Here is a 24543-nt window from a genome sequence, read left to right as displayed (position 1 = left end):
AAGAGCCGGGCAGAAAACAAACCAAGTGTCCGTTGAAAGGAGTCTCGGCTCTCTTCCGCCATCTAGGCAGCCAAACCCGACGACGACTTCCAGGATTTCCAAGACGCTTCGAAGTCCGGGGGCCTGGACGACACCTTTCCCGATTTCCAAGGAGAAGGGCCTGGACCCAGCATGGCGACCCCCGCACACCACCGGACCAGGTAGGGACCCTGGCCTGCCACTTTGGTGCTGGAGGCCTGTGGGGTGTTGGGAGCCAGAGCGGCTCTTTCAAAAAGGGTGTCATTTGATCCCAGTGGGCAGCTCCAGATAAAATCCGAGCTGCCGCATTTTGCACTAGCTGCAGTTTCTGAATAGTCTTCAAGGGCAGCCCCACGTGGAGCACATTACAGTAATCTAGCCGTGACGTGACTAAGGTATATAATTTATATACTGCTTTTCAACAAAAGCTCCCAAAGAGAGAAAATAAACAAACAAGATGGCTCCCTGTTCCCAAAGGCCCTCACCCTCTAAAAATAAACACAAGGCAAGAGACCAGCCACGGCCCCTGGAGGGATGCTGCGCTGGGGACGGAGAGGGCCGGTTGCTCTCCCGCTGCTCCATAAAGGCTGCCTCTATTGCTCAGCTCGCAGAAGCAGCGTGAGCGTTTCTGTCGTGGCTGGCGCCGTCCCCAGCTTTGTGACGAAGCTTCTCTCTTTTTTTCGCCCAGTGCTCCTTCGATGCTGATGCCACTTTCCGGCCCCAAGATGCCACCTCCCGTGGACAAATACGCTGCCTTCAAAGGGATGGCCTCCGAGAAGCCCGCTGAAGCCCCGTCTTCGCTCAGAGGTAACAAGCAACGGCTCGTGCTGTGCTTGGACGCCTCTTTGTTTTCTTTGGGGCTGGGTCAGACGGTGTCCTTCCCCGGATCACTCCCCTCGGTGTGGTTAGGGGCTCAGGGGGCACATCTCCTCCCCACCCGACGGGCGCCTCCGTCCCGTCTCTAGGACACTGGAGCTCTGCTCATGGGCGTAGTTGATCCCGGGGACGCTGGCTTGGTAGGCTGGATCCGTGCATGGCTGGGCAGAGGTCCGGCAATGCCCTCTGAGAACATCAGAACAGCCCTGCTGGATCAGGCCCAAGACCCATCCAGTCCAGCGAAACGCACAGTGGCCCGCCAGATTAAAGGCACTCTGGCCTTTAATGCTCCAAGTCACTGGGGACTAAGAAGTCCTGGGAATGGCTGGAGAGTTTTGCTCAGCTGAGGACCCCCCCCACACACTTTACACACACACACACACACACACACACACACCGCTAACAGAGGCCTGACACAGAGGGACTGTTCAATTGTGGTGCCCAAATGATAGAACCACCCACCTGAGGACTACAGCTCCCATCATGCAGTGGCCGTCGTGGCTGGGGATCATGGGAGTCGTAGTCTGGGCACAGCTGAAGAGCCTCAGGTTGGCCTGGCCAGGGAGGCGTGACTCACCCTCCACAGCTCACTTTGAAGCGTGCTGGGGAAGCGACTTTATCACAGCCGGCTTTGGGGCAGGTGGGTGGGTCTTGGCCTATGTGGTGGTTCTGCTGTGTTGATTGTTTTGTGTTTCACTTTTGTTGACTTCTTGTGTTGTATACAGGTGAAACTCGGAAAATTAGAATATCGTGCAAAAGTCCATTAATTTCCGTCATGCAAATTAAAAGGTGAGACTGATCTATGAGACAGACGCATTACATGCAAAGCGAGAGAAGTCAAGCCTTAATTTGGTATCATTGTGATGATCATGGCGTACAGCTCATGAAAACCCCAAATCCACAATCCCAGAAATTTAGAATATTGCATGGAACCAAGAAGACAAGGATGGTAGAAGAGAACAATATCGGACCTCCGAAAAGTAGAAGCATGCCTATGTATTCAGTCCTTGGTTGGGGCCCCTTTGGCAGCAATGACTGCCTCCATGCGGCGTGGCATGGATGCTCTCAGCCTGTGGCACTGAGGAGGTGTTATGGAAGACCAGGATGCTTCCTTAGCGGCCTTCAGCTCTTCTGCATGGTTTGGTCTCATGTCTCTCATCCTGCTCTCGGCAATGCCCCATAGATTCTCTATGGGGTCAGGTCAGGCGAGTTTGCTGGCCATTCAAGCACAGTACACTGTATACTTTTCGGAGGTCCGATATTGTTCTATTCTACAATCCTTGTCTTCTTGGTTCCATGTAATGTTCTAATTTTCTGGGATTGTGGATTTGGGGTTTTCATGAGCTGTACACCATGATCATCACAATTATAACAAATTAAGGCTTGACTTATCTCGCTTTGCATGTAATGCGTCTGCCTCATATATCAGTTTCACCTTTTAATTTGCATGACTGAAATTAACGGACTTTTGCACGATATTCTAATTTTCCGAGTTTCACCTGTGTTTAACCTTTCTAAACACAAGACAGTTCACCTGCATATAGGGAGGCAAGGTGTAAATATTGCTGGCTTGTGCTTTTTTCCCCCTAATCGCAACCTAATTTAACAACTTGGTCGCTGAATTCTTCCTTCCTTCCTTCCTTCCTTCCGCACCCATCAGATTATGGAGACAAATACAGCGCTTTCCGAGAGCTGGAGCAGCCCCCCGAGAGCAAACCCTTAGGTGAGCACCCCGAGTCCTGCGTCCCCCTGGCCTTTCCCCATCCCCTTCCCACACCCCCCACACTTTGCTTGACATTCCTCTGGCCGAGATTGGCTGAGCTGCCCTGATGTCACAGAGGGGCGGGGCGGGGCAGGCAGAAAAGAGGGTCTGCCTGCCTTTGGCTGTGCTGCTCAGACTTCTTGAGAGGGGCAGGAAAGGAAGGGCCAAAGGGGTCTACGGAAGGAATCGCTTTGGGTGGGGGGGCCCTAAGAAGATCGCATTCGAACGTCGCAGGAAGCTGCCTTTATCCCGAGTCACGTGGCTGGCCCATCCTGGCCGGTTAGCTCTGAGACGCTCCCGGTGCCATGCTCGGGGTCTCTCCCAGCCCTTCCTGGAGGGGGCAGAGATGAAGCCTGGGGGGGGGTCCTTCTGCAGGCCGAGGACTGGCCCATTTCTCAGCTGCAGGCTGCTCCGTGCCTTCTCAGGAGGAAAACGTGAATCGAGCCCCGAGTTCAAATCCCCATTCAGCCTCATGAGACTTGCTGGGTGACTCTGGGCCAGCCGCTTCTCTCTCAGCCTAGCCTACTTCACAGGGTTGTTGTGAGGAGAAACTCAAGTATGCAGGACACCGCTCTGGGCTCCTTGGAGGAAGAGTGGGGTATAAAATGTAGATGATGATGATGATGATGATGATAGTGATAGTGCCTGGGTAGCCACCGGCACCATGCGTTCAGGCGTCTCCCCAGCAATACCCGCTGCAGGGAGGAGGGATGCCAGCCAGGTTGAACCCTCGAGTTACTGCATCCCAGCAGATGAGATTTGCCTGTCCCGTCCCTCTTGCCATTAGAAGGCAAAGCTGGTCTTCTCTCACTCCCACCCGCAGGAGAGAAACAGCCAGAGGAATTTCCAGTGAAATCCCTTCTCTCCATTTTGCCATCTGCTTGGGAGACTGTGGGCCTCTTTCCTGTTGCAGGTTACCTGCCGCCCCGCCCCGCCCCGCCCCAGATCTCTTCCCCCTCTTCTATTCTGGGCCGGAAATCCAGACCCACCGATCGGTCGTTGCTGCCAGGGGTGTCGACCACAGTGATCAAGGGCAGGGCGAGGGAGGAGGTGGGGGCGTTAGTTGTTCACGACACAAATGATTCAGCTGAGCAAAGCGTATCCTCGCCACGGAGGCTGCATTTCTGCAAGACGGGGAAACGCAGGGGACGGGCGCAGAAGCACGCTCCCTTATCGGACACCGAGAGAGAGAGAGAAGCTGGTTTTCAATTTGCCCCTCTGTCGTTTTTTAACCCTTTCACCAGCTTACATTTCTAACGGGAAAGTTTGCAGTCAACCAGTAAGTGGAATTTGCTGTGTTGTGCTTTGGTTTTGCTCTCCTGTCAGTTCCACAAGTCTTTGTCCTGGGGGGGGGGAAACGGAAGCCTAAGCCGTCTTCCGAGAGACACCGTCCACACCTTCTCAATATTTCCCCCTCTGCCTAAATTGGACAGAACTATTGGCCGACTGGCTGGCTAATTGACAAAAGCGTTTGTGAAACTGACCTGGCTTTCTTGGTGGTGGTGGTCATTTTGAAATAGGAAGAAATGTGGTGTAGATGTGCGTAGGCAGAGGAGCGTATAGCTCTAGCAATAGAGAGGTCGCATTGGGTTACTACGTCAGCGAAGGGAGATCTGTTGGAGCAGCAACTTCTGCGTAAAGATGTCATGCTGGTGAACGGGTTAATCAGAAACCGAATGGGGGGTTGGATTGAAATTAGCCAAGCACGCCTAAGCGATTCAACCACTGATGTCTCCGCACTTCCTTGAGGGTGATACCTGTCGGAGGAGAGCAAGCACAAGCCAACCGCAGGATCGCTGGTCTGGTGGTCGCAAGCATGACTTGTCCCCTTTGCTAAGCAGGGTCTGCCCTGGTTTGCATTTGAATGGGAGACTATAGGTGAGCCCTGGAAGAGATTCCCCTTAGGGGAAAATGGGGCCGCTCTGGGACGAGCACCTGCCTGCTTGCCTGCAGAAGGGTCCCAGTTCCCTCCCTGGCAGCATCTCCAACGAGATAGGGCTGGGAGAGAGATTCCTGCCTGCAGCCTTGGAGAAGCCGCTGCCAGCCTGTGCAGACAATCCTGAGCTAGAGGGACCAAGGGCCTGACTCGGTAGAAGGCAGCTTCCTAGGTCCCTATGGCAAATGTTGCAACAGCTGCAGTGGAAAAACGGTTGAGCCCTTTATCCTCTGCAAATGGAGATTCTATCATGGGGTACTTGATCCAGTTAAAGAGAAGAGTTTGTGAGCCAGTAATGGGACTCTTCAATGGGACGCTCAAATCTCACCTGGGCAGAGCGGGGTGGGTGGGGGGTTAGGGTGGCCGGACCCTGCCCAGTGCCGGAAGACGGTCTTGCCGCTTCCTTCTTCAAGGGGGCATTTCCCGCATGCCTTTAGGGCGACCGGTCGCTCCGTGTCCAAGGCAGCCTTGGTGTGCCTCCACGGCTTGGTGGAGCGTGTGTGCCGCAGTGGCCTTGTCCCCGAAGCTGACGGGTGCCTCTCCCTCCCCTCTGCCTTCTTCCAGGAGACAGCTTGGCGGGATTCGGCTCCCCGGGGGCAGGCGGCGGCGGCGGCTTCACCGAGTTCAAGACCGCCGACAGCATCTCACCACTAGACCTGCCCACCAACGAGAAGCCGTTCCCCCCTCCTTTCTCTGCGCTCCAACCGCCCCCAGCCAAGCCTTCTCTGAATCTGGCCGACCTGGACCTCTTCTCCGCGGCCTCTTCCGAAGAGAGCAGGCCTCTCCCCTTCCCGGCCGCCTACCACTTGCCGAAGCTGCCCTCTTTCCCCACCCCTCCGCTCTCGGCGGCAACGGCGGCCGCCGCCACTTTGCCCATCCCTGGCCACGGCTCGGGGCTGGCTGACAACTTTGCTGACTTCAGCCTTTTTGGGGGGTTGTCCAGTTGCACCTCCGCCGCCGCCGCCGCCACTCAGGACGAATTTGCAGACTTCATGGCTTTCGGTCATGGCCCTGCTGGTTCCGAGCAGAAGCCGGAGGAGAGACCCAGCGTGCCGAAGCGAGAGGCCAGCCCCGGGCCCCCAGCCCCGGCGGCCAAGAGCGGGCAGAGTCCCGCCGCCACCGCCCCCTCCAAGTACGACATCTTCAAGCAGCTGTCTCTGGACAGCCCCGGTCTGGGCTTCGAGGAGGCCAAGGACCACACGCCCTCGTCGGTGAAGAGCGAGGAGGACTTTGCCGACTTCCACGCCAACAAGTTCTCCTCCAGTTCCGAAAGATCCCTGGTGGACAAGCTGGCGGCGTTCCGGCAGGCCAAAGAGGACTCGGCCTCGGTCAAGTCCCTGGACCTCCCGTCCATCGGGGGCAGCAGCGTGGGCAAGGAGGACTCCGAGGACGCCCTCTCGGTCCAGTTTGACATGAAGCTGGTGGACGTGGGGGGCGACCTGAAGCACGTCCTCTCCGACAGCTCTTTGGATCTGCCGACCGTGAGCGGCCAGCACCCGCCGGCAGCAGGTGAGGAACTTGTCCGGTTGCTCTGGTAGCCAGGCCGCTGGCCGTGTCCCGGCCGGTGCTCCCGTCAGCTGGATGCCAGTCCCTCCGGTGGGAGAAGGCTTCTGAACCTGTGTCCTTGGCTAGCTGCGACCCCCTTGACCCAGCAGTGTTGACCCCCTTTTCTTTGCCGCCCTGTGTAAGTTTTAGACCGGTGGGGTCTTCTGAGCTGGACCCCCGTCACGCAGTCTTGCCGGTGTCCTCTCAGCGGCCCCGCTTCTCGGGGAAAGGCTGCTCCTGGGGCCATGGGCGGGGTGTGTGTGTGTGAGGTGGGCCACTGTTCGCAAGCAGCCTCCGGGCTCCACCGGGGGGTATCCGGCTGACTTGCCGGCGAGCTTCGGCCCATCCCTGTGGGACGGAGGGTTGTTCCTCTTCTGGTTTTGGAAAGAGACTGGTCTGTTTTTGGAAACCTCAGCTGCGGCTGGAGATCTGTAGAACGGCCGCGTCGCGTTGAGCGGTCTGCATCTCCGAGGCCGGCCTGGACCTCTCGGCTGTGAGCTGGGTGGCCGGTTTCAGCACCTGATGTATGACCGGGTCGCGTCCAGAGCATGGGAGCTCCCAGCCTTGAGTCCCCAGATGTTGGCGGGCGGCTACTCCCATCAGCCTTCGGCCATTGTGGCTGGGGATGATGGGAGTTGTCGTCCCGGGACATCTGGGGACCCTCCTGTCCTAGAAGGCCGATCCGGTCACACAAGCCTGGTCGCTGCAGTGTGGAAAGATCCCCTGGCCACTGGCAGTTCGCCCCGGATGCTAGGAGAACCGTGACCAGTCCAGCCAGGGTTGACGCTTGTAACAAACCTTGGTTAGCAGCAAACCCTGGTTAGCACAGGATGGGCCCACCGGACTGGTCTCTCCCGTCTAAGCCTGAATGGCTGCAGGGAGAAGAACCCCCTTGGCTGGCTCTCCGCCCCCTCGTGGTTTTCATAGTCAGCCGCGGGCTTGCAAGCCGGCCCGGTGCCCGAAGCGGCCGTCTCCGGAGGGAGGTTCAGGGCTGCTGGCAGAAGGACGGTGTGGCCGCCGTCTGTGGGACCCCCCCGGTTGCATTTTTCAGGGCTGCAGCCCTGACGGGGAAGACACCCCAAGTGTGTAGATGCTTGCGCGTTGGCAAGCTTTTCGGACGGCAACCAACGCCCAAGGGGAATCCTGTGTGGCGGCCTTGATGAGGGTCTCTCCTTGCGGGTGTCTCTTGTTTCTCCAGTTGGGCTGCAGCCCGCAAAATGCCACCAGTGTCCTGGTTGGTTGGTGTGTCCCTAGAAAGAGGGCAACGCTGCATTAAGTGTGGGGTGGCCTTTTAAAAGATGAGGGAACGGCAGTATTTTTTTAAAAAAGAAGAAGAAGAAGGGTGACGCAGCGTTGGAAAGGCCGTTGCAGCCGCCGCCGCCGATTTCCACGCAAGCTGTTCCTTCCATTTCCCCCTCCCCCTGATCTTGGGTCGAGAGAGAGAATTACAGTCCGGTAATCTTACAATCTATTTTTTAAGTAGGGACGAAAAAGTCGTCCCGTCGGTGGCTTTAGAGGTGGAGAATTACTCTGACAGGGTGCTAAATATCAGGAAAAGGTTCTTCTTCCGTGAAGGACTAAAACCATTTTGTATGCTGGAATAAATGAGGAAGGCTTCCAGGTCTGGTGGGCCGTGCGTGTGTGCTCTGAAGTGTTTGCACTTTTCCCTACTATTTTCCTAACCCTCCTTGGCGGTGGCGTGATCTTTCTGTCGCTCGTGTCCGAGGGATGCGTTCAGTGTCCATAGCCATTCAAAGGTAGACCGTTGCCCTCCTGGTGCGTCCAGAGGTGCCTGCTGGGTCCTAAGGCTGGTTAAGCCGATCGTGTGTCCGGCGCAAAAGTGTTTTGAACTCTGAAGTCTCATGATCAGGAGCTGCGTGTCGGTCACTAGTACCTTGGTCACTAATACCTCCCATCTTTTAACCCCCATTAAGGGATCAGAAGTTGACCACAGGGCTGTGCCCTCCCGCTCTTCGGTTCCCTTGCCTCTCTCTCACCAACGCCCACTGCCCCCCCCGCATAACCATGGTTCGTCAGAGTGACTGCACCCATGCTAACCATGGCTGATACCAACCAGGCCCACACTTGCCCCTGGTTGCAGACCCTTGACCAGCCCAGCCAGGGTTGACGCTCGTCACGAACCATGGTTAGCAGTCAACCCTGGTTAGCCTGTTCCTCGGTTAACTTGGTTGCAGCCAGAATGACGGGACCCGATGAAGGCCTTGGAGGGGCCGGGCGGCAAGGCAGGAGAAGGGGGTGTTGGGGTCCCTCGGCCGTATTGTGTTTCCCTTAAACATAGTTAAGGGACAGGCAGTATTATAGCGGCTCCAGCCCAAAGATTTCTCTCTCGTTTCCTGCTCGTCTCTGTGGAGCTTGTCCTTATTTCAGCATCCGATTCCAGATCCTTCTCTCTTCTGCTCTTGTGTGTTTTGTACATTGTGTCTTAAGCATTCCGAACCGGTGTTTTTTCCGGTGTCTACCTAACTTTCTTTGAAGTTTGCCAACTTTTTAAATGGTGTTCCCACCCTCCCCTCTCCCCCTTGGTTTCCTTTTGATCTGTAAACCGAAATGTCCGAAAGGGACAGTATCCCTTTTTATATTCCTCGATGGAGGAGGACCAGGCTGGTTAGCCGCTGGGGTTCCTTTTTAGGGTGTTTTCGGAGAGGGCTCCGCACGGGACGGTGCTGAGTCCCAGAACTGGGACTCGTGAGGCTTTCTTGTTTCTGGATTTTCCAATATTGGCACGCCAAATCCAAGGAGTTTATACGCCTTGCCCCGTGGAAGTTCTTAAGAGAAGTCAAAACAGAGCCACGGAAGAAGGGGGTGGAGGGAAAGGCCTTAACTTTGGGAACTGGTCGGTCAAATTGCCTGGACAACTCCAGACAGGGGGCGGGCGGGAGAAACTTCTTTTCCAAGCTGTTTCAAGGGGATACTGTCTCTTTAAACTTTGCTCTAGAATGCCTTGTGCGGAAAATAGCCAGTACTAATCCTGTTGCTTGATGGGTGTGTGTGTGGGTGTGTGTGTGTGTGGGTGTGGTTTTTTTTTAAACTGCTCAACTCTTAAACCTTGAAGCTTGCTGCAAGTGCTCTGCCAAAACATTTCCTCCTCGAGGCTCCTGTCCGTTTGCATAATTTGGCCCGGGGGGGTCTTTTTCTCCCCCTCCTCCATGGTGTCCCAGCGGCCTGGATTGACTCTCTTCCGAGCCAGGGCAGGAAGGTGGCCCTGATCCGCTGAACTTGCCAGCCTGTTGAACTTTTTTCACTGGCGCGCATTAGGGGAATTATTCGCAAATTGGGACCCAAACAGCCTGGCGGTGGTTTTCTCTTGGGCTGCCTCTGTCCCGTGCGCCCCTGACCTCTTCCTCCAACTCCGCATTTCCTGTGTGAATGTGCCTTTTTTGGATCTTGCTCTGGTCTCTCTCTCCTCTTCTGCAAAGACTGACCTGCATGCTTTCATGCTGACGACTCCCTTTGAGCGCCTGTATCTCATTCTCTTTGGTGATCTGTAAGTCCTGCTGTGTTAATAAATATTTATCTTGGCATATTTCGAAAGTCTGAGCGTGTGTGGTTTTTCCTCTTTTCACTCCAGAAATGTATCTGGCTGTCGTGGGAAACATGGGGAAAGTTTAAAGCAGTCGTATCCCCTTCTGCTTGAAAATCTCTCTCTCTCTCTCTCTCTGTCTCTCTCTGTCTCTCTCTCTCTCTCAGTGGCAAGCAGGGCAGTGCTTGCTGGGGTCCAGAGCAGTGCTTCCTGGCACAGGGATTCCCAGATGTTGCTGACTACAACTCCCATGGTCCTCAGCCAAAGGCCAGTGCAGCCGGGGGTGCTGGGAGTTGTAGTCGGCAACCTCTGGGAACCCCTGTTCCAGAGAGCATTGGTCTTGAGGCCGGCAGGCAGGCAGGACTGGGTGGTCCAGAAACTCCATCTGTGCTTGAGAAGTGAGTTGGTGAGGCATTGGGCCTGGCTCTGGTCTAGGGCCACGTGGTAACCTTGGGGGTAGGGATGTGCAAAAAATTTCGGGCACAGATCGATCTGTGCCCGAAACGAGCAATTTCGGGTGATTCGGGTCCGAACCGAATCACCCCCGATGTCCCCCGATATTTTTCGGGGCCGAGCCTAATCGCCCCTGATTCGTGCCCGAAAAATTCGGGTGATTCGGGATGACGTCTCTTTGAATTTCCCGCCTTTTTGCCTCCATTGATTTGAATGCAAAAAGGTCTGATGTGACATCAGCTCGAATTCCGGGTCCCAGGGGCAAAATAGTGGGGTGGGGTGGTAGTGCCTAATGGATGGAGGCTACCACCCAAATTTCAGGGGAATTGGGCAAAGGGCTGATATTTGGGGAATTTTTGAAGTTTTAGTGTCTTTGGGGCAGTTCGGGGGCATAGCGTGGGATCTGGGCAAAAAGAGTGGGGTGGGGTGGTAGTGCCTAATGGGTGGAGGCTACCACCCCAATTTCAGAGTGATTGGGCAGAGGGCTGATTTTGGGGGAATTGTTGAAGTTTACGCGTCTTTAAGGTTTTTCCCCATAGAGAAGCATTGAGGTGTCAGCAAATGTATAGCTTCACGCAGGGGGCGGTAAAGGGGTGGCCTAGAGCAGTGTGGGGTTGGTGGTAGTGCCAAGTAGGGTCAAGGAAGCTACCGGAATTTTTTCAAAGGATTTGGGCAGAGGGCTGATTTTGGGGGAATTTTTAAAGTTTACGCGTCTTTAAGGTTTTTCCTCATAGGGTATACATGGAGCTTTCAGCAGCCCCATAACTGCACTTGGGGGGTGCTGGGGTGGCCCAGAGCGAGTGGTAGGGTAGTGCACATAGGGTGCCAACCACCCCCCATGGGTTTCTAACCCATGGGGTATAGGGTGCTGTTGTTTCAGAGGTATTCTGAGTGTGGATTCTATGATAGCTAATGAGATTTTCAATGAAACACCATGAATCCACTCTCATTTGCTATCATAGAATCCACACTCAGAATACCTCTGAAACAACAGAACCCTGAACCCCATGGGTTAGAAACCCATGGGGGGTGGTTGGCACCCTATGTGCACTACCCTACCACTTGCTCTGGGCCACCCCAGCACCCCCCAAGTGCAGTTATGGGGCTGCTGAAAGCTCCATGTATACCCTATGAGGAAAAACCTTAAAGACGCGTAAACTTTAAAAATTCCCCCAAAATCAGCCCTCTGCCCAAATCCTTTGAAAAAATTCCGGTAGCTTCCTTGACCCTACTTGGCACTACCACCAACCCCACACTGCATTAGGCCACCCCTTTACCGCCCCCTGCGTGAAGCTATACATTTGCTGACACCTCAATGCTTCTCTATGGGGAAAAACCTTAAAGACGCGTAAACTTCAACAATTCCCCCAAAATCAGCCCTCTGCCCAATCACTCTGAAATTGGGGTGGTAGCCTCCACCCATTAGGCACTACCACCCCACCCCACTCTTTTTGCCCAGATCCCACGCTATGCCCCCGATCTGCCCCAAAGACACTAAAACTTCAAAAATTCCCCAAAAATCAGCCCTTTGCCCAATTCCCCTGAAATTTGGGTGGTAGCCTCCAACCATTGGGCACTACCACCCCACCCTACTATTTTGCCCCGGGACCCATTTTTCTTACCCGAATCGACTCGGATTTGGATTTAATCCGAATCAGGGGTGATTCAGGTAGCCCAGATTTGGGCACAGAACAGAACGGGGGTGATTCGGTTCGGGTCCTGAACCGAATCACTGAAAACCCGAATTGCACAGCTCTACTTGGGGGGTCTTGGCGTCTCTTCTAGTGTGTGGAGGGGCATCCGGTGGGCCCAGTGGCCAGGCAGACGCTTGCTGGGAGTGAGACCATCGGCCACGATCCTGCTGCCCCACCACACTCCGCCCGTCAGTTGGCCTCCACCGAGCCAGCGCGGTGGCCGAGAGTTTGATTTGGATTGACAGCCGCTAATGCCTGGAAAGCAAACGCCAAGCAAGCGGAAGGGAGGACATTTGTCCCCAGCGCTCTTGCAAAGCAAACCGACAATGCAAGCCGCTGTCTGTCCCTCGGCTTTCTTTTTGGCGCGTCTGCATCTGGGTCTAAACCCGGCCCCCCAAAAACTGAAATGGGGGGGACCGTCTAAAAGGGCAGAAACCCAGTTGCGGCTCCGTCCTCTCCGCGGATGGCTTTTAGACGAAGCAAACGTTTCCTGAGCTTGCTTGAGCTCCCTAACGACCAGGTGAGTCTCGACACTTTGTTTTCAGGGCCGGGGTTGGGCGGGGGGGGGAGGCTCCCTAAGGCAAAGCCGTGCCCCCACCCACCCACCCACCCAGAAGACTGTTTGCAGTGCTTGCGTCCAGCCCAGGCGCCAGAAATGCTGCCTCGACTTTAAAAGGAATGATAACAATAAATGAATCGAAAAGCCTGGCAATCACCCCAGTACCTTGGGGGGGCTGGCTGTTTGCTGAGCAGTTGAGGACAGCAGGGGTGCTCCAGCGTGGGTCATTCTGGCGGGGGACGATGGGCGTTGTAGTCCAATGTCCTCTGGGGACCACGTTTGCGGCCGTCTGGTTTAACTCACCCCTGGCAGGTTGTTCCCCATCCTGTCTTTGCACGTGAGCCACGAAAGGCTGGCTTGGACGCTTTGTCCCAAGTGGGGGGATGCAGAAGAGGGACTTGGGCAAAGACGGCGGCCCTGCCTGTGGAACCTCTTGCTTGCCACATAGATGTGGCCTTAAATCAGCGTCACGACGCTGCGGTGCACGACAGACCCCTAGACCCACCCGCAGGGGCGTGGCTGAGGCTAGACGGCCGGATGCCTTTCCAGGGGCCCCTGTGTTTGAGAGTGTGGCTCTGCTTTCGAGGGGGGGGAAGAGGATCTCTGCCCTTGCAGAGGAGGCGGCGGGGGGCGGGCGGTGGAGAAGGGATTCAGGGCGGTAAAGGATTCCGTGCAAGCTCCCCCATGACCCCTGACTGCGTGGTTGGGGCAGCCCAAGGAAGCGCCCGGCCAGAGTGCCCTCTGCGTGTCTTTTTTTACAAGACTTTTTAAGCTGCTCTTCTGTTTAAAAACACACACACACACACACACACAATGAAAAGAGGCCGGAGTCTGCAGCAGGCCTGCTCAACTTCCCGTCTGTTTTGGGAGCCCAACTCCCCTAATCACCAGCCACAGTGGCCAGGGACTGGGGGAGTCGTCGGCCCTCCGCGGGACGGCCGGCGTTGAGCAGCAGCAGCCCTGAAGGTGCCAGGCGGGCCTTCCCGGGGGGAGAGTGGTTTCCAGGAGGCCCTGAAGGTTTCCAGGAGGCCCTGACGGTGCCAGGCAGGCCTTCCTGGGGGGGAGAGCGATTTCCAGAAGTGAGGTGCCCACAGCCAAGATGGCTCCTCTCCTCCCTGCAGCCCACCTCCTAAGGAGACCTCCGTGCGCTGCTAGGGCTACCGGGTTGCCTGCTGAAAGGCTAGTGGAGGTGGAGGCGTGTGGGGGTCTCTGTGCCACCACAGTGGAGGTCCTGGACTTGGTTCACACACACACACACACCCCACACACATACACACCCTTTTGATGGTGGAGGGCAGAAGGAGCAGGCCCTGGGTGCCCACCTCCAGGCTGATGCTCGAGACCCTCCAGCTCTGGGGTTCCCGACCTGTGGTCCTCCCGATGTGGCTGCACCACAACTCCCCCACCCCTCCTCGGCCACAATGAGCTGTGACTGGGCATGATGGAAGTTGGAGTTCAGCGACATCGGTGGGAACGGCGGCTGCTCTCGATGGGCCTCGTGGGCCAGGAAAGGAGGGCCATCTCCTCCCGGCGGGTCACGTTGGCCCTCGCGTCTCTTAACTGCTGGGCTCTGTTCCCCTTTCCAGATCTGGACGACTTCAAGTGTGCCCCCTTCGGGAGCTGCGGCAGCTTCCCCAGCTACGACTGGTCTGACAGAGAGGACGCCGGCCAGGCCAAGCAGGCCTCCGCCTCCCCCTGCCCCCTGCCCCCGGGAAGCGGGCCCTCCTTGGCCACCTCCGTCCTCCAGAAGAAAGAGACTTTCTTCGGCAGCTCGGAGAACGTCACCATGACCACTCTTTCCAAAGTGACTACCTTTGCCGGTGAGGGGGCTTTCCGGGACGCGACGTTCCCGCCCTTTGCTCGCTTCCAGGATTCTGAACCGCAAGACGCCGAAGACTTCGGGGCGTTTGCCCGGCCGTCGGCGGAAGCGCCGGCCAAGGGCGCCATCGGCCCAGAAGCCGTCTCGGCCGCCTTCTCCTTGGAAGCGGCCAGAGAAGGCACCGACGACTTCGGAGAATTCCAGAGCGAGAAGCCAAAGATCAGCAAGTTTGACTTCCTGCTGGCGAACTCCCAAGGAAAAGTGAAGTCTAGCGAGGAAATGATCAAGAGCGAGATCGCCACCTTCGACCTCTCGGTTCAGGGTGAGCCACTGCCCCTTTGGCTGGCAGCTGCCCATCTGGGGCTGGGGGGGGGAGTCCGGCTGGCGGAGGAAAGATGCCGTGAGGGCTTCCAGGGGTCAAGTCGGGCAGCCCCCCAGTTCAGCCTTGTTCGGTCAAGTTAGAGTGTGTCTGAGTGAGAGAGAGAGAGGAGTGTGTGGGCTCCAGCATGTGTCTGAGTGAGAGAGAGAAAGAGAGAGAGAGAGGAGTGTGTGGGCTCCAGCGTGTGTCTGAGTGAGAGAGAGAGAGGAGTGTGTGGGCTCCAGCGTGTGTCTGAGAGAGAAAGAGAGAGAGAGAGGAGTGTGTGGGCTCCAGCATGTGCCTGAGTGAGAGAGAGAGAGGAGTGTGTGGGCTCCAGCGTGTGTTCAGTCAGATTAATTGTTTTTAGAAAGTTGACCCCCTAAGAGTGTGTTCACCCAGACAGGGAGCAGGGCCCTCTGATGCTGCCTCCGCCTCCATCGATCCACTGAGCCCAGCCCTCTCTCCTCTCGGCTGGAGAGGTCTGCAGAGACCTGTTGCCCCCACTGGCTCAGCGTCTGCTGGGGCCCAGAATGAAAACCTGACATAGGAACCTGCCATATACTGAGTCAGACCCTTGGTCTGTCTAGCTCAGTGTTGTCTTCACAGACTGGCAGCGGCTTCTCCCAGGTTGCAGGCAGGAGTCTCTCTGCCAGCCCTATCTCGTTGGAGATGCTGCCAGGGAGGGAACTGGGAACCGAGATGCTCTTCCCAGAGCAGCTCCATCCCCTGCCGGGAAGATCTGACAGTGTCTTGTGGGGCTGGGCCACTTGCTTCCGTGCCCCTTTTCACAGGCAGGAGGGCAAAGTCTGGCCACCTCCATGAAAACAGAGACTTTGCTTCTGAGGAGGCTGGAACGGGTCTCCCTGTGCAGTGCTGCTGCGTGTCTCTTTTGTGGCCTTGTGGATTCGGGGCGCACCCAGGGCCCCGACTCCTCTAACGCCTGCCTTTCCCTTTCCTTCCAGGATCCCACAAAAGGAGCTTGAGTCTGGGGGACAGGGAGATCATCCACTCCTCGTCCCTGGAGCAGCCTTTCCGAGATCGCTCCAACACGCTCAGCGAGAAGCCCGCTCTGCCTGTCATCCGAGACAAATACAAGGACCTGACCGGGGAGGTCGAGGTGAGTGCGAGTCCAACTCAGGGCGGTTTACGCAGAGAAATAACCAATAAATAAGAGGGCTCCCTGTCCCCAAAGGACTCACAATCTAAAAAGAAACCTAAGATAGACACCAGCAACAGTCACCGGAGGGATTCTGTGCTGGGGACGGATAGGGCCATTCGTCTCCCCTTGCTAAACAGAAGAGAATCACCACGTTAAAAGGTGCTCTTTGCCCAGTTAGCAGGGGTAGATCCTGTTTCCGTTTTATTGGGATTGTCTTCTGATGGAGAAGGAATAACCCCGAACCAGCGGAAATGGCTTGCTAGGGCCTTTCTGGTGGCCAAACGCATTATTCCACAAAATGGGAAATGTAAATATCCTCCAGGTATTGAAAAATGGTTCTTTGGTTTACTTACTCTAGCAGCCCACGAACGTTTCTTTTTCCAAGCCTAGATCCTGTTTTTCTAAGTATGAGGGGATTTGGTCTGAGATTTTGGAACGATTTGCATTGTAACTGTTATGTATATTTTAAGTGTTATGTATAAGAGCCATCTTATTTGTTATTTCTCTTTGTAAACCGCCCTGAGCCATTTTTGGAAGGGCGGTATAGAAATCGAATTGTTGTTGTTGTTGTTGTTGTTATTATTATTAATATTATTATTAATTTCTTGTTTACACAGTCAGACAGGTGTTATTGACTGGTTTGTTTTATCCAGACATCGAGTCCTTCCCAAGGACCTGGGATGGCTGGATTTTATTATCAGTGTTGTTGCTGTTATTATTATAGATATGATATCGTTGCAGAATATAGGCTGTTCCCAGTAAAGCTGCTTTTTGTAATTGGCTGATGGTGATTTCTGTGGCCCTGATGGTGTTGAGGTGCTCTTCAAGGTCTTTTGGGACTGCCAATGACCACTGGGATTATTTGGGTCTTTTTCTGCCACCGCCTTTCAATTTCCATTTGTAGATCTTTGTATTTGGTGATTTTTTTTTCTATTTCTTTTTCTTCTATTCTGCTATCCCCTGGTATTGCTGTGTCGATTATTTTCACTTGTTTTTCTTTCTTCTCGGCTACAGTGATATCTGGTGTATTGTGAGGCAGATGTTTGTCTGTTTGTAGTCGGAAGTCCCATAATATTGTTACATCTTCATTTTCTTCAACTTTTTCAATTTGATGGTCCCACCAATTCTTGGCTACAGGTAGCTTGTCTTTTTTGCAGATGTTCCAGTGTATCATCCCTGCTACCTTGTCATGCCTTTGTTTGTAGTCAGTCTGTGCAATCTATTATTATTATTATTATTATTATTATTATTATTATTATTATTATGCTTTTCTGCAATTAGCATGAATTAAAACAAAGCAAAACCAAACCACTTCCACTGGTCCCCCCCATTCGGAAGTGGTGAAGTCCCGGGATGACTCGACCTCCTTGATTTCCCTGGGGGCGTAGATCCCTCCTTCAATGTCAGTGTGCGGGAGGGTGGGGCAGGCCTGCTCCTTGGATCCCTCGCTGGCCTCCCCATCCCTCCGTCCGCACGCCGACCCTGCGGGGGCCAGAGAGCATCATCTGTGTTGCTCTCCAGCGTCTTCACAAGGGCGGCCAGTGAGTGCCCTTTGCCCCTTCCTGGGAGCCGTCCTTGCTTTTCGCTGCCTTGGTGTGAGGAAATACGTCACTTGGTCCAACAGCCGCGCCGAGCAGCCAGTTTGCTTTTTTCCTCTCTGGCCCCCTGCAAAAATGCTCTGTTTTTTTCTTTCCCGCTCAGGAAAGTGAGAGGTACGCCTACGAATGGCAGCGGTGTTTGGAAAGCGCCCTCCAAGTAAGTGTGTTCTCACCTGCTGCCCCAAATAACAAGGTGCCCTCCGTGGGTCTGTTGGGTGCTGCCCGTTTGGAGACGGGGCGTGTTCAGAGGCCGACGTGGCATTCACAGCTTGGGGAGTTCCCTCCCTCAATTCAGCTCAAAGATCCCTTTTTATCTCCTGAGGCAAAGCTCCTCAAAAAAAAAATCACAAATGCTGCAGCTTGTTGGCAAGTTTCACTTTTTCGAAAAGTGGTGCCAGTACCCTGTGATGTGCCGAAAACGCAAATGTCCCCCAAGCGGTTGTGCTGCTGCTCTTAACATGTCTGTCGGGCATGTAAACACACACAGAGTGTGTTGCTTTAAGCAAAAGGTGGCAGGCAGCATGAGAAAGGGAGTGAGGATTGATTGACATTGATTGATTGATTGATTGATTGATTGATTGATTGATTGATTGATTTCTATACCACCCTTCCAAAAATGGCTCAGGGCGGTTTACACAGACGAATAATACACACACACACACACACACACACACACATATATATATTTTTTTATTTTTATTTTTATTTATATATTTATATATGTATGTATTATTCGTCTGTGTAAACCGCCCTGAGCCATTTTTGGCTGTGTAAACCGCCCTGAGCCATATATATATGGCTCCCTGTCCCCAAAGGGCTTCCAGTCTAAAAAGAACCGTACGATAGACACCAGCCACAGTCACGGGAGGGATGTTGTGCCTGGGGGCGGATAGGGCCAGTTGCTCTCCCCCTGCTCAATACAGAGAACCACCATGTTAAAAGGTGCCTCTTGGCCCAGTGAGCAGGAGTTAATTAAGGATGGGTCGGCTTGGTTGGTGTGAGAAGCCGGAGCCGCCCCAGTGGTGAAGAGTCCGCTGTGGCCACTGTTAAAACGCCTGCCTTTGGTCTCGAGAGAAAAAGTTGGCGACCTTCTTAGCAGGAGGAGCGTAAAAAAATGCTGTCTTGGACCAAGTCAGAAAAAGTTGGCGACCTTGTTAGACGAGGAGCGTAAAAAAATGCTGTCTTGGACCAAGTCATGAAGCTGGGTCTAGCGGGGCAGTGTTCTCTCTTAACAGGGATTCCCAGAGGTTGACTACCACTCCCATGATCCTCAAGCGAAAGCCATTGCAGCTGGGGATTCTGGGAGTTGTAGTCCGCAACCTCTGGGAATCCCTGTTCGAGGGGACACCGTCTGGGAGAGACACCCCCGGGGACCCTGGGCACGCCGCCTTGAGTTCGGTGGGGGAAAGGCGGCGGCGGCCGGCCGATCAACCGATGCCTCTCTTCGGTTAGGTGATCCGGAAGGCCAACGACACCCTGAACGGGATCAGCAGCTCCTCGGTGTGCACCGAAGTGATCCAGTCGGCACAAGGCATGGAATATTTGCTCGGTACGGCTTCCGGCGGCTGCCTCTCATTCACAGGAGGAGGTTGGCAGGAGGTGGGAACTGGCTGCAGAGCTCGGCTCGGGACGGCCCTCTGCCCCCAGCCTGCCGGCCCCGGGCTTCACGGGCCGGCCCCACTGACCCCCCGCGCTCCTCTCTGAACCCCCCCGCAGGCGTCGTCGAGGTGTACAGAGTCGCGAAGCGCGTGGAGCTGGGCATCAAAGCCACGGCGATCTGCAGCGAGGCGCTCCAGCGGCTGCTGAAGGACATCGACAAGACGTGGAACAACCTGATCGGCTTTATGTCGCTGGCTGCGCTGACGGTGAGCGAGCCGTTTGGGGCCAGGATCCCTCCCGCGAGAGAGAGAATCGCCCCGGCAGCTCAAACTGTCTAGGCCAAGCCTTGCCCCACTTAGCGAAAACAAGGAGGATACACGGACCAAAGCACAAAACATCTACTGGAAAGTATATATACCGTGTCTAGGAGTCTATTCACACACATTGTGTTTCCAGTTTATGTATATCTTTTTTAACTACCGTATTTTATGGACTATAAGACTCACTTTTTTCCTCGAAAAATATCCGCCAAAATTCAGGAGCGTCTTATATGTTTTAACAGTTTAATATGTTAAAACTCTGAAAAACTGGATTAAAATTAAGGTGCGTCTTATAGTCCGTAGCGTCTTATAGTCCGTAAAATACGGTACCCTTTGAGAAAATACAATTTGTTGAAGGTATTTTCTTGTTAAAATGCTACCTGTATTATTGTGTATTCAGCTCACTTCTCCCGATGAAGGCCTGCTCCAGCAGGAGGAAGCAGGTAAAAATTACCTAGGAGACCTGTTGGGTATTACTTGGACAAGGAGCATCTATCAGAAGGAGCAACATTTGTAAAAAGCTACCATTAGAAACAGAACTTGCGAGGATACAGTTCTGGAAGGTTTTTGAGTAACTTTTGGAGCTACCACCTGAATAAGAACCAGCAAAAGAAAAGAAAAGATCTGGAAGAACTATATATTCACATGTTAAAGGACTATGGGTACAATTTGCCTTCAGCTCTACTCTTTGGGGTCTAGAACACAGGCCATTTCTTTGTAATTGTGTATTTCACAGCATATGTTTGTGTGTGTGTGTGTGAATAGACTCCTTGCCCCACCTAGCGTCCGCCCGCCAGCTGTTTTTGGACTACAACTCCCACAATCCCCAGCCACAGTGGCCAGTCGCCAGGGATTATGGGAGTTGTAGGCCAACAGCTGCAGGAGGGCCGAAACTGAGCAGTCTGTTAGAAAGGGGCCTCCCATGGTTGGGTCCTTGTCTGAGCTAGGAGCTATCACCACAACAGGTATCGTGGGCAGAGACGCCTGGTGAAAAATAACCGGGGTTTTTTCTGTGGAAATCTCGATCGCAGCATTTTGGGGAAAGAATTTAAAAGCTCTTTTGTCTCATGGTGTTCTTATATATTTTCTTTCTTTCTTTCTTTCTTTCTTTCTTTCTTTCTTTCTTTCTTTCTTTCTTTCTTTCTTTCTAAGGATATGGGTTATAGCTCTGATGAAGAAACTGGCTGCTTATAGAAGAGCTAGAGACAGCCAGAGACAGGGTTCTGGTTTTTTCCCCCCATCTGTGTGAAGAATGAACTTTGTTCTGGGCAGCAGCGCCAAGGCAGTGTGTGTGTGCACAGAATGGGGCCATTCTGATTCAACCTGAGTGGGATCTAAAACTAGGGGAAGTGCACACACGTGTGCACGCATGAGAGAAAACGCTGGCCGGCGATATGACTCCTGTTTCATTACGGAAGGGTCACTTTTTGCATCTTTTTGGAATGATCAATTTAGTGACGGTGTCAGCCCTTATTCATGGTTTTCTCTAACCTGGCATGCAAATCTGCCATTGTTTCTATTATAATTAAGGTTGGATGCGATAATCATACAGGTGAAACTCGGAAAATTAGACTATTGCATGGAACCAAGAAGACAAGGATGGTAGAAGAGAACAATATCGGACCTCTGAAAAGTAGAAGCATGCCTCTGTATTCAGTCCTTGGTTGGGGCCCCTTTGGCAGCAATGACTGCCTCCGTGCGGCGTGGCATGGATGCTCTCAGCCTGTGGCACTGAGGAGGTGTTATGGAAGACCAGGATGCTTCCTTAGCGGCCTTCAGCTCTTCTGCATTGTTTGGTCTCATGTCTCTCATCCTTCTCTCGGCAATGCCCCATAGATTCTCTGTGGGGCCAGGTCAGGCGAGTTTGCTGGCCAGTCAAGCACAGTACACTGTCTACTTTTCGGAGGTCCGATATTGTTCGATTCTTCAATCCTTGTCTTCTTGGTTCCATGTAATATTCTCATTTTCTGGGATTGTGGATTTGGGGTTCTCATGAGCTGAACGCCATGATCATCACAATGATAACCAATTAAGGCTGGACTTCTCTCGCTTTGCATGTAATGCGTCTCTCTCATAGATCAGTTTCACCTTTTAATTTGCATGACTGAAATTAAGGGACTTTTGCACGATATCTTTTTGGAATGATCAATTTATTGACAGTTATTCACGACCCTTATTCATGGTTTTCTCTAACCTGGCATGCAAATCTGCCCTTGTTTCTATTACAATTCTGGTTGGATGGGTTCATCATAATCCGGAGTTTCTTTTTTCAGCCACGCCGTGGATAACGGGAATTTAGTTGTATTTATTATAGGTTTGGTCTTAGAGTATAAGAAAAGGCTATTAAAGAGAGAGAGAGAGAGAGAGAGAGAGAGAGAAATGACTCTGTTTTTTTCTGCCCTTGTTTCTGCAGCCAGATGAGAACTCCCTGGATTTCTCCTCCTGCCTGCTTCGCCCAGGCATCAAAAATGCCCAAGAACTGGCTTGCGGGGTGTGTCTCTTAAATGTCGATTCGAGAAGCAAAGTAAGTAGAAAAGGACTCTTCCCCTCCCCGCCCCCTTTGCATTGGCTGTGTTTGCATTGGCTGTGCTGGCTGCATTGACTCCCATTAATGTCCTTAATTTTAACAGCCCCCCCCCCGGGGGTCAGACCCCTGACTTGAGTTGATCAAAGTGGCCAAGTAGGCAGGCCTGAGCTCCTTCTGCCCCCCAGCAGACCGGGCAAGGCTTGCTCCCCACGGCCCCCGACTGGGGTACAGGTGCCCGCCTTGCTGCTGGACCTGGGCAGCCCAGAGAGCCAGCCACGGGGGGGCCGGGGATTGCTGCCAGGCCCCCAGGGACCCCACAATCCTGGCAGGGAGGGGGACTTGCCGTTGTGGGACCTTTTCGTGGGCCGTTGTGGGGTTGCCCTTGAGGGGCGAGCCGCGAATCCCCCTGTAAGAGCATCCCTGCAGGATCAGGCCCAAGGAGGCCCGTCCAGCCCACTAGGGGCCCCTGGGAAGCCCAGAGGCAACTGCTGAATAAAAAGCGTGGTGCATCCGAAATGTAGGGGGGGGAAGCTACGTGCCTGATGACGGCAGTCCAGGGGAGGCCCAGGCCTGACCTATAAGTGTGGATCCTTATAGGAGGAGAAGGATAAAAGTGTGGAGCTGGTCTTGTGGTCGCAAGCATGACCTGTCCCCTTAGCTAAGCAGGGTCCACCCTGGTTGCATATGAAAGGGAGACTAGAAGTGTCAGCACCGGAAGAGATTCCCCCTCAGTGGATGGAGCCACCACTCTGGGAAGAGCAGAAGGTCCCCAGTTCCCTCCCTGGCAGCATCTCCAACGAGATAGGGCTGGGAGAGAGACTCCTGCCTGCCACCTTGGAGATGCCACTGCCAGTCTGTGAAGACAATACTGAGCTAGGTGGACCAAGGGTCTGACTCAGTAGATGGCAGCTTCCTCTGTTTCTTGCCTGGCTCTGTACTTGAGATCTTTTTAGGAGAGGAAAGCTGGTCTTGTGGTCGCAAGCATGACTTGTCCCCTTAGCTAAGCAGGGTCCCCCCGGTTGCATATGAAAGGGAGACTAGAAGTGTGAGCAGCCCTGGAAGAGATTCCCCCTCAGGGGATGGAGCCGTTCTGGGAAGAGCTGAAGGTTCCCAGTTCCCTCCCTGGCAGCATCTCCAACAAGATAGGGCTGGGAGAGAGACTCCTGCCTGCCACCTGGGAGAAGCTGCTGCCAGTCTGTGAAGACAATACTGAGCGAGATGGACCAAGGGTCTGACTCAGTAGATGGCAGCTTCCTCTGTTCCTCTCCTCGTGCCGGGTCTTGGCGGGGTGGGGGTGGAGCGTTGGGAGGACAGGGCATCCCCCGGGGAACCCCCTTTGAGCTGCAGCCCTGCTTGACTCCCCACCAGGGGGCAGCAGAGCCCGGCTCCCTAGCCCCGGCGGCCCCTGGCAAGTTCCCCGAACCCCCCGCAAAAGGGCCCGGAGAAGGACGGCAGCCTCCCACGCCCTCCTAAGAGGTGAAGAACCCGGTGCGAAATTCCCCCTGCCTCCGGCTCCCCCTAGAGCTGCTTGTGACGAGCGCCCCTGCTGCCGTGGGGCTGTCCCGGCACGCCCAGCCCCCAGGCACACCGTCTGGCATTGCTGCCGGTGTTGCTCAACGCAGGCAGGTCCTGCTTGGTGGAGGCCGTTCCTTCCCCCTCCCCGGTTGTGAGTCTCTGCTGCTGCGGAGCCGGACAGTGTCTCGGAGGCTTCCCCACCCCAAGGGCCTTGCGTGGGTCTCGAGCTGGCCCGGGCTTGCCCGCCGGGCGGCCAGGCGGGAGGAGGCGGCGCTCGGGACTGGGGCGGCAGAGAGCGGCCCAGAGCGTCTTTCGGGGCCCGTCCGCTCGGGGGTGTTGACCTTCTCGGTTTCGGCATTGTTTCAGAAAGAAGAGAAGCCCGCCGAGGAGCGCCCGAGAGAAGTACGGACCCCCTACCCGCCTCTCTCTGCTTTCTTTTCCCAACGTGGGGCCGACGGTAGCGGTGGCCATTGCACTCGTTCCCCCATTGCCCCAGTCCCCAGCCTCCGTGGCTCCCTCTAACCTTTCGATTTAACCCACTGACCGTGTGCTGGTGTGGTTCCCCCCCCCCCCTTGTCTCGTGGGCATGCCCCCCTCTGCCTTGCCAGACGCTTGGCTCTTTTGTGCTGGTGTGTGCGTGTGGTGTTGTGTTTGGGAGAGTTGTCGTCCTCCTCATCTCCGAATGTCCGCTCTTGCACGTCTGCTACATCAGGGCTCCTCTGCATCCATCTGTGTTGGGTGTGAAGGCTCTAAAGCCGTGTGTGTGTGTGTGTGTTTTCCAACGTGGCCCCCCAGATACCGCTGGGCCTCCGCTCTCCTCATCCCCAGCCAGCCCCCGCGGCCAAAGACCACGACCTGCGGGGACCCACGTTTGAGGACCCCCCTGCTCTGTGTGGTGGGCTAGGGGTGGGCTTTGGAGGTGGGGGTCTCTCTGAAGAAAGAGATGCCCTTGTTTTCTGGTTTTAACGGCGTTCTGCGGAGCAGAGAATGGTTGGGATTGACTTCTGGTGTCCTTACACAAGACTGAGCATGCCTAGAAAGTACAGGTGAAACTCGGAAAAGTAGAATATCGTGCCAAAGTCCATTAATTTCAGTCATGCAAATTAAAAGGTGAAACTGATCTATGAGACAGACGCATTACATGCAAAGCGAGAGAAGTCCAGCCTTAATTTGTTATCATTGTGATGATCATGGCGTACAGCTCGTGAAAACCCCAAATCCACAATCCCAGAAAATCAGAATATGACATGGAACCAAGAAGACG

The 24543-nt window shown here is 54.4% G+C and overlaps 1 protein-coding gene across 7 annotated transcripts in view; it reads left to right on the top strand.

The window, feature by feature from the left end:
- Nucleotides 1–24543, top strand: part of SYNRG (synergin gamma) — a 56625-nt gene that overhangs the window by 26307 nt on the left and 5775 nt on the right. For 5 of the 7 annotated variants that reach the window (XM_053275614.1, XM_053275613.1, XM_053275617.1 and 2 more), the window contains 11 exons: nucleotides 67–200; nucleotides 707–825; nucleotides 2555–2617; nucleotides 5157–6101; nucleotides 13971–14525; nucleotides 15524–15678; nucleotides 17422–17475; nucleotides 18771–18867; nucleotides 19035–19183; nucleotides 21651–21761; nucleotides 23646–23681. In XM_053275614.1, the coding sequence (XP_053131589.1) occupies nucleotides 67–200; nucleotides 707–825; nucleotides 2555–2617; nucleotides 5157–6101; nucleotides 13971–14525; nucleotides 15524–15678; nucleotides 17422–17475; nucleotides 18771–18867; nucleotides 19035–19183; nucleotides 21651–21761; nucleotides 23646–23681 (2418 nt within the window). The remainder of the gene's footprint in view (nucleotides 1–66; nucleotides 201–706; nucleotides 826–2554; nucleotides 2618–5156; nucleotides 6102–13970; nucleotides 14526–15523; nucleotides 15679–17421; nucleotides 17476–18770; nucleotides 18868–19034; nucleotides 19184–21650; nucleotides 21762–23645; nucleotides 23682–24543) is intronic. The other 2 variants (XM_053275615.1, XM_053275620.1) reach the window with 1 other exon arrangement.

This window comes from Hemicordylus capensis, chromosome 12 (assembly GCF_027244095.1).
Source record: "Hemicordylus capensis ecotype Gifberg chromosome 12, rHemCap1.1.pri, whole genome shotgun sequence".
Classification (NCBI taxonomy): Eukaryota; Metazoa; Chordata; class Lepidosauria; order Squamata; family Cordylidae; genus Hemicordylus; species Hemicordylus capensis.
Note: the sequence above shows the minus strand (reverse complement) of the source record. Positions and strands in the feature narration are given on the sequence as shown.